Source organism: Ailuropoda melanoleuca, chromosome 17, assembly GCF_002007445.2.
Source record: "Ailuropoda melanoleuca isolate Jingjing chromosome 17, ASM200744v2, whole genome shotgun sequence".
Classification (NCBI taxonomy): Eukaryota; Metazoa; Chordata; class Mammalia; order Carnivora; family Ursidae; genus Ailuropoda; species Ailuropoda melanoleuca.
This window is the reverse complement of record NC_048234.1, coordinates 5509959-5519316: the sequence shown is the minus strand read 5'-3', so window position 1 is coordinate 5519316 and position 9358 is coordinate 5509959. Positions and strand designations below refer to the sequence as shown.

At 51.4% G+C, this 9358-nt stretch overlaps 1 protein-coding gene across 1 annotated transcript in view; it reads right to left on the bottom strand.

Moving 5' to 3' along the window:
• Nucleotides 1-6: 6 nt before the first annotated feature.
• Nucleotides 7-9358, bottom strand: part of SHISA6 (shisa family member 6) — a gene marked incomplete at its 5' end in the record, with an annotated part of 262156 nt that continues 252804 nt past the window's right edge. The window contains 3 exons of the mRNA XM_002921187.4: nucleotides 7-997; nucleotides 2234-2386; nucleotides 6112-6168. Of these exons, the coding sequence (XP_002921233.3) occupies nucleotides 447-997; nucleotides 2234-2386; nucleotides 6112-6168 (761 nt within the window). The remainder of the gene's footprint in view (nucleotides 998-2233; nucleotides 2387-6111; nucleotides 6169-9358) is intronic.

Below are 9358 nucleotides of genomic sequence, written 5' to 3'. Positions count from 1 at the left end.
TAGGTAAATGCACGAGACCAAGTAGCCTATTTGGTCAGCCGGTTGACTGCACCTGCTGGCCAGTCCAAACCCAGGCAGCTTCGGACCACAGTCGGGCCAGGGTCTCTTAGCTGACAGAACCCGCCGCTGAGCCCCCTGGAGGGGGAGAGGGACAAGGGGCTGAAAGGGAGTTAGTGGTGGGGGTAGGGTGGGGTGGGTGGGACTGGGGCCTAGCCCCTCGCCTCACTCCCCTCGATGCTTCTGCGAGAGTGAGAGAGATTGCTCTAGATCCCAGGTCTGAGTGTGCTGTGCCAAGCCACCGGGCTGTGTCCCCCCGGGGGTATGGCTTTCTGGGCAGAGGCGGCCCACCCCCACCTCCTGCAGAGGGGAGCCGCTTGGGGCCAGAGGCTCCGCACCAGGCCCCTCCTGGCCCCGCCCCGCCCGGCGGCCCCGCCCTGGCCCGCCAGTCACACGGTCACTTCCGTCTTGCTGGCTGTGTAGCAGGTGTGGTGGCCCGGGATGTAGTGCAGCTGCTCCACCGTGTTGTGTCTGCGGGAGGCGAAGGCCTGGCGCTTGGCGGCTGTCTGGCTCTTGCCCAGGGTGGCATAGGAGTTACTGGAGGCACTGGGATGGGAGTGCATCTTGGTCATGCGGTAGCGGTCCAGCACGGGCGTGGACACAAAGACGTCCGTGTGCGAGATGGCCCGCGACAGGGACTGCTCGGGGAAGGCCGTCCGCTCCGGGGACAGCAGCGGGTCCTGGGAGTGCAGGCGCTCCGTGGACAGCAGCTGCTCGTCGGACAGGATGCGGTCGTAGGGCAAGCCGAAGTCGTCGGGCAGGCCCCGCTCCGGGGACAGGACCCTGTCCTGTGACATGGCCCGGATGGGCCGCCGCGGTCTCTCTCGAGGTAAGGGCTTCTGCTGGGACATCTGGATGACGTTGAGGGGGAGGGTGCCACGGGCAGCCAGGTCGGGCAGGTGCCGCCGCCTCATGTAATACTCATCAGCCTCCTTGTCCGCTGGGGAGAGGGAGAGAGAGAGACGTCAGCTGGGCTGACACTGTGACAGCGCGGCCAGGCCTGAACGAGTACCCCACGGCCCAGACAGGTGGAGGAGAACTTCTCCGGCTGAATGTGCAAAGCCCGCCCCGGGGGGGCTTGTGAAATGCAGATTCTGATTCAAACCTCCCGGCCCAGAGTGGACCCGGGAGTCTGCAACTCTCATGGGCTCTGAGCAATGCTGATGCCTCTGGTCCAGGACCACCCTGAGAATCCAGGGGTGCAGGGACTTCCTGAAGGTCCCCAGGGAGCTCAGGGCAGAGTGGCTGGCATGGCCAAGCCCCCGAGATCCTGCTCTAGGGCTGTTTCGACCACACTATGGTCCCGAGACAGGACAGCTCTGGCTGAAACACTGGAGAGGCAGTTGGTGGCCTTCCAACAGGGTTCAGAGCCTCTCCTCCAAGGAAGCTCCAACCAACCAGGAGGCACTCGTGAACATGCTTGGCTGGTGACTTAGGAACACAGTAACACCTTCTCTGGCTAGGAAGCCAACACACGGGCCTCCAGCCCCACGTGTGCACAGAATCAAGCCAACACCTGCTTCGCTGCGCCCACAACATGAGCAGCCCAGAACAATCCTCTACGCGGACCTCACTCAATCCGGACCGCTCTACCCTTGAACTTCCGCAGGACGCACACCAGCCTGCTTTGTCCCAAATTCCAGGAACGAGGCTTCCTACGGTTTTCCAAATCTCTGCAGAACGTGGGCATGCTGACGGCTCTACAGTTTGCCCAGAGGGTCCTGGATGGGTTGATCCTGCCTCCCTCTTCCCCACCATTCATCAGATTCCTCAGATCACCAGGGACCCCCACTTCTAACCTTAGAAATTCACTGTTCCAACTTGGAGACCTGTGGGATGAATTCCATCAGGGTAGGTCACCCCCATAGCGTCAAGCAAGGGCTCAGGCCCGCAGTTGGGTGGTCATGAAAAGAGCCCCCATGGGGACGTGGAGGCAGAAGGTCCAAGGGTTAGAATGCTAGGAAAGAAGAGCTCTCCTGCCATGTACCTTCTTGACATTGTCTCCATGGGTCTTAAACCCACCCATGTCCGGAGCCTCCCTAGACTCGCATAGCCTCACTCTTTATTCTTGGAACCCCATACCTGTCCCCTCAGGGGTAGGGCAAGAGAGAAACACACGAGAGAATGTCACAAAGGCCCCAGAAGCAGACCCCAAGCCCGACAAAACCCCACTTACTGAGTCTCTTCAAGGATGAGTACTTGCTGGGGTGGGTCTTCACTGCAGACTCATAGGATGGGGGCAGGTGGGCCAAGTTCTGGAAGGAGCGGGAGAAGGAGAGGTCATAGGGCTCGGTGGCCGATGTCAGGATGTTGTTCATCCGTGGTTTCTCTGCAAAAGAAGGGAAGGGTGCATGGCATTCGTGAGGACACAGGGCAGGTGGAGGGGAGGGTCCAGGTTCTAGCTGTCACACCTCATCCTGCTTTCCTGGCCCCCTGCGCTAGGACACGTGTGGTGCTGGTGACTCAGTTTCCCTCACACCCAGTCCCAGCTATCTACAAGCCTGGGGGCAGGTGCCATGTTCGCTGTCACTGGCCATGCTGGTGGCTTGCCCTTCCTTGAATGGCAAACTCCTTCTCCCTGTGTGTGTCTGATGAAAACATACACCTGATAGAGCTGGGGGGGGGTCATAAAATTGTCTACTTTGGTTTGAAAGTTCTGTCCTTTCCCTCGTAGCTCTCAGGCTCAGAAAAAACTGAATTTGAAAGAGGTGGAGTGACTGGTCTTGTCCACACACCCATAGAACTGGGTCCAGGACCCCAGCTCCACCAAGACACCATCCCACACAGTCTATGATGTCATTCCATCCCTCATTCTGTCCCTCACATCACCCCCTTTAGCCTTGGGCCTCCCCAAGCCCTGCACCCAACAGGCCACTGTGAGCTACAAAGTTACTTCCTCCCCCTCCAGTTCTTTCCCTCAAGGCCCCCTTGGCTATCTCTGAGTTGCTGGAGGGAAGAATGCAGGCAAAATGCTTAGCACCTCAGTCCCCTTTCCTCCCTCCTTCCCTTGAGACAGAGCCTTGAGATTCCAAACTCTGAAGAGAGAGAAGGGAGTGTGTTCAATGCCAGACACCAGGGGGGAAAGGAACAGGAGGGGGAATGGAAGAAAGGACGAGCAGGAGATGAGGTGAATGATGTGAGCAGGGCTCTGTGGTTGGGAGGAGAGAGGAGATGCAGTAGGGGTGAGGGAGTGCTTGGGAAGGACAGAAGCAAACATGCCTTGGTGCTTGATGGACTTGCTGTGCCTCAGCGAGAAGTCAACAGTGGTACCATTCCCCGAAATGAGGTAGGCAGGTGGCTCTCTCATTGTCCCTCCATCCTCTTTGGTTTGGAACCCCCCAAGAACGGCCAGACTGTGGCTCCCCTTGCCTCTTGTCAAAGAGTGTCAAACTATGAAAGTCAGGAATCTTGGGAACTGGGGGGCAAAGAGAAGCACCTGCTAGGCTTGGTCCAAGGGCAGCCTCACTCCAGGGAACTCCCAGCTTCTCTATCCTTCCTGCCTTCACTGGTCCCCCCAGACACTGGGGATGGAGCCAGGGGAGCCCAGCCAATGAGCTGGTGTTCATGCCAGCTCGGTACATATGTGAGGGGGTGAGGGACGCTCTACATCCCCGAGAGATCAGAACATGCTGTTCAGAAAGAGCCTCCCTGGCATGGATCGGGACGGATGCCAGGAAGTGGAGTGGGCAGGAAGCTGGGAGCACTGCTATCCAGAGCTGGGTAACAGCCACTGGTCCCCTAGCTCTCCTATCTTCACTTCGGGTGATGCTGGAGAAGAATAAACTTCCCTCTGCCTTTTGGCATCATACTCCCACCGAGGGCATAGCTCAGCTTATCCACTTCCAAACGCAACGTTTCTGGATGCTCTTTCCTCAACCCCACTGTTCTCCAACTCATGCTGCTGAGCCGAGGCCAGCTCATTTGTCTTCTGTCTCCACCGTGATTACCCCCGCCCCCTTGTTCATGCTCTCTCTCCTATCACAATGTCCTTCCTTACTCGTCCTCTGTCCAAATTCTCTCTTCACTCAAGACTCCTCGCTAAGGCAATGTCACAGCTTTTCAGCCCACGGTGATATCTGGTCTTCAAGCCCCTATTCCTCTTCCAGGCAATCCCACCCAGTTTAGTGTCTGTGTGATCTCTGATCAGTTGACTTGAGATGGTCTTGTTGATCGCCAAAGACGGCAATGTCCTTGACAGCAGAAATCTTGCTTTCCAATTTGATGCCTTCGTAGCGTTTGGCCCCAAATCAGGACCCACTTAATGCTCTTTGGTTAATCAAGTTGACACAGGCCACCTTGCCCTTTGGTGGTCACTCTGCCAGCTCCTGGGGGAAAGTGTAGCCTCCAAGGAAAGCAGAGAAAACCCTGCTCCCACCAGGCTGTGAGCTGCTCAAGGGCATGGACCAGATCTACCTGCCCTCACCCCCTTGTACCAGCTGGGGAAAAAAAAGACAGGGAGAGGAGTAGGGAAGAATGGCTCCTCCTTCTGTCCTCAGGAGGCTGGGTTTGTGTTGGCTTCTGGAGAAACCCAGCTCCTACTTATCCTTCCAGAATGTTCAGGAGTGAGCGGAGCATTCCTCGTTTGCCTTTTCTGGCTCCTCTTCCCACAACTGTGTCATCACCATGGGCACCCCCCAAGGCTCTCTGCTTCTGCCTTCTGCTTTCCTCTTTCAGCCTTCTCCGCACAGTCTGTGCCCTCACTCCCAGGACGTCTGTTCCTGCTTCCAAAACATCCCTGACATCTTCAGCTGTAACCTGCCTCCAGACTGCCCGTCTGCATTTCTAGCTGCCTGCTAAATCATTTTTCTTGACCCTCTTGTGGTCCTCTCCAGCTTCAGATGTCCACATCCAAATGCACCATGGACAGCTTCATCTCCCCTACACACTGGCTGCTTTCCTGCCTCTCCAGATTGTGTTCCTAAGAACCCCCACTCTTCTAATGGAGCACGGCTTGCCATTTTACTCACAGTTGACTCTCGTCGGCCATATTCATGTCCGCCATATTCAGTGAGTAACAAAGTTTTCCCAATTCTTTCTCCACCATGTTTTCTATCTGAACCCATCTGTCTTTTCCCGCTGTCCACATCCCCCCGGGACCTGCTGCTTCTTAACAGATCTCTCCAATATCTTCCAGTTCTGGTTTTTTCCCCTAGACCCTGCAACCTGAAATGGCTTATTAAACTATTGCCTTTGTCACCTATTTCCACCAGGGACCTAGCCCTAGAGAGGGACATCAAAACAGTCCAGTTCTAACTTCCTGATTATAATACTCCACGTGTCAGTGAATAATCTCACAGGAGGGTGATAGGTCTCTCTGCTAAGCGAGCTGCAGATTTTATCTTTGTTTTGAGTTTCTCTCTCCCTAAAATTTAATGATGTTTTCACTCCTTCAGAGCAAAGACAGAGAGATGACTGATGGTTCATAATTTACATGGCTGTCTTGTGTGCTACCAAACTTTGAGCGGGTCCCAAAAATAGTTTTTCTCTGCAGTTCCAGATGTTACCTTGCGACCTGGCAGGAGGAAGTGATAGGAAGGAAACGTGGTTTTGTAAGCCTCTGGCGCTGTTCTCACACTCCTGTCCTCTACAGCCTTGAGCTTCCTCCCCTGCCCAGGGGCGAACGCTCAGGTCACCCGGTCTGGTTTTGAGTGTTAGCAAATCTTACTTGGTTTGGGGTGGATTGATGGGGTTTGTGCCAAGTCTCATGCCATTAGTCAATGGTACCACAAGCAGCCTCAGGCCAAGGCGAGTGCTCCCTCCTTGCTGTGGACATATGGAATTGATGACCGCAGGAAGTGATCTAGATTGCGCATGAGAATGGGCCAGGGAAGGGTCTCACGCCTTCCTTTGCATGCTGGAAGATCGCTCTGGTTTCAGAGACAGGACATGAGGGGGTCAGCGGTCTAAGGGTGGGACTGAGCCCTTGTGGGCTCCTTACACCCGTGAACATCAGTGAGTCATGACCATATGTCTGATGCCTGACACGCATCAGTAGTCAAGATGGAACCACTCGGAATGGGGATGGAACGCGGAGCGCTCACAGCCGTCTCTCACCATGTGTAGGGGTCTGGGCAGCGCTGCTTAAAATTGGATGGTTATACTGATGGTCACCTGGAAATCATAGAAAAGAGATGTGTAAAGAAGAGTTCAGGCATTTCATTGTCTCTCCCACACAACAGCACGTCTCTTTGACACCCGATATGCTTCTCTGAGTCCAAGGGTGCCCTTCTGAAAAGCCTGGGCAACTTCGATGCCCTGGAAACGCGAAGGGCAGGACGCGGTGTGTAAGGCGCAAAGAACCTTCCTCTGCTGCTTGTGTCTGTCTCCTTCTGCACCAAGGCTTCCTCTGTCACCAGGGAGACCCGCCCACATCTGTGGATCTGGCTGACCGGCAACGGGTTTGTTGGGGTGGAAGTGGGTGGAGGAGAAGGGAGACTGAGGGCCATTTGGCAAAACACCCCACACACATGGGGTGGGGAACTGGGCAAGAGAAGCAGATCCTTTTGGGGGGCAGGGGTGTTTTAGGGTGTGGTTAGCCCCAACTTAAGATGCTTACACCTTTACGGGGCTTTGATTTGTCCTGGGCCTTTACACACAGGTGTCTGGGTGCCTCCCGAGAGGGGGCAAGCTGACGTGAACTGTCCCCTGCTTGGGGTCAGGAGTCTGGGGTTCTAGGCTCTGTCCTGCCCCTACATGACACAGCCCGACATTTCAAAAGCATTTCTTTTCGCTATAAATGGCCAAGTCCACATGGATTGAACGAGTCACAAAATCAATAGGGTGTCCGTTGCCGAGGCTCAGAGTTCAAGGCATTCTAAGGGCTTCTGAAACTGAATGCAACTGTGGTTTTGCCACGAAACAACACTTCATCCCTATGTTATTACTTCAATTCAACATTGTCTTTTTGCCTCTGATTTCAACTAAAGCAAGGGGGGAAGGGGGCATGAAGTCTTTGCTAAAGTTTATCTAAACCATGGTTTACAGCTGTGCCATCTTCTCGGGGCTAGAGGTCTGCTTCTGTTTCCTTTCGTCTCGCTCTTGAAACCATCTTTTCTTCCCCTGGCATCACAGCCCCTGGATGCTCTCTATTCATCCCCCTCACCAGACCCCTTTGCCTCTTGTATTCCCGACAGACTGATGCTTCATGAGGGCTCTACCTTCTTGCCCAAGCTGATAGTTCTCAAATACACCTCTTGTTTGAGGTTATAGGGTTCGACTCTAAACAGCTTACAGACATTCCAAACCACTGTGTCCCAAAGTGAGCTGAGCATTCTCATCATGTCATTGTCCAACGGTCAAGCTTCTGTCTGTCCAAGGCACTAACGTTCTATGGGCTTGCAAACCCCAGTCATGGTCCACCATTTTCCTCCCCTCATCCTCCATATCCGGTGAGTTCACAGATCAGTTCCCATAGCCACCTCCAAAATCCAGGCCCATAATATAATGTATCTTTGTGTCCAGATTCCTCTGAGCTCTAGTCCCTGGGCATTTCCAAGACAAATCATCCTGGGTGCTCCTACCAGACAAAATTTTCCCTACCAGTGGAATCATGACATCATTCCTTTGGTTCAGACTCTTTAAATAGTCATGGACATTATCCAATAAGGATGTGGCTTTGGGCAGCAAGCCAGAGTTTCTCACATAATCGTATTCTTCCCTCCCAAGACCAAATATTAAGTTATATCCCGGGAAAAAAACATTTGCCAAAGGTTGAATCAATTCTACACTGGACCTGGATATAAGCAAGAGAAGAGAATCCCGGAAGGGAGATAAAGGATCATTTTTTCCCCCTTTTTGCTTCTTCCCCAGAGGCAAGGAAAAAACCAGTTTCATTGCTCTCCGTTGTTGTTATTTTTTGGTTTGTTTTTAGGCAATATGGCAGCATCAGAGACAGCTGCAAAAAATGGAAGAGCCCAGTGGAATGATTGATGGTGAGTGGCAGTTAGACAGAAACACTCCTAATCTTCTGTCTTAAGAGTCTAGGTGCCACCAAGGAAAGGGGCACCAATTCAGTTCAGTTAATAATTCCTGGTCATCAGTTGTGCCTGTGCCTTGAACTCAACACATTCACACATATTTTTGAAAATGAATATTCCTACCGATTTTCATTTGAATATATGTTATTGGCCTACCCACTTCCAAACTGTAAAAAAAAACTCTGTAAATATCTTATTCGCGGTAGTCCCTATCATTTTTCTTTACAGATGCATTTGCAAGCAGGATAAACGTCTTGCATTTAGATATCTTGTTTACAAGTGCAATGCTTTTCCTTTTGTTTGAGTCGCACTTTGAATGTTTTGCTAACATTTAATTAAGGAAAGAAATTCAAAGCATAAAGGAGAAAATTAAAACTGTCTTAAAATAACCACCGTGACACTTTGTTATATTGCCTTTTCTTTCTCTCCCCCTGGAAATTACTACGTGTATGTTTACATTCGGACAGACAGACACACATACAATATTACAGTGAATTGCCTTTTGCATTTGTCATTTTGCACACGTGAGAATCAGCTTTCAGCTCTTAAAACGGAGAAAAATACGATGACTTGATCCTCACATTTGTGCAAAATAACAAAAGCGTGAGGTTATCCATTGCAGCATTTTTTACTAGCAAAGAAAGGAAGGAACCTAAACATTCATGGGCATATGTACATATACGTACATATACACACACAGATAAATATGTACGGTTTCCACAGAGTTAAGTGTCCCAAATACACTACTTTAAATCTGTTTCCTTTATACTTATTGGACAACATATCTTGAATATATTTTCACGTTTTGAAATAGTCCTTGAAATATTTTATGTGGGTTCACAATAGTCCTTTTCATAGAATAGTCCACAGTATGTATCTATAATTTAAGCATAATGTGTTTATTTAATAGACATAGTTAAGCATTTCCCTATTACTGTATATTTAGATTTTTTAAAAGTTCAGTAATGTTATACCCAACAGCCTTGAATACTGCTCCCCGGCTATGTCTCATTTCCTTAGGCAACTAATGAAAAGCAGTCTTTCTCCGTCAACACACTGCCAACTGCCCGGCCACGTGATGAAGTGGATTGACAGATTTCCTTGTTCTGAGCCATTCATCTCTTCCTGGGAATTCCCTTATTTGATTCTGGTGTCTGATTCTTTCATTACAACACTGGATTCTATTTGCATATACTTTATTTATAAATTTTTAAAGATTTATTTATTTTAGAGAGAGTGTGTGAGTAGTGGGGGGAGGGGAAGAGGGAGAGAGAAAGAGAATCTCAAGTAGATTCCTTCCTCCCCACCCCCCCGGACCCCCCCGG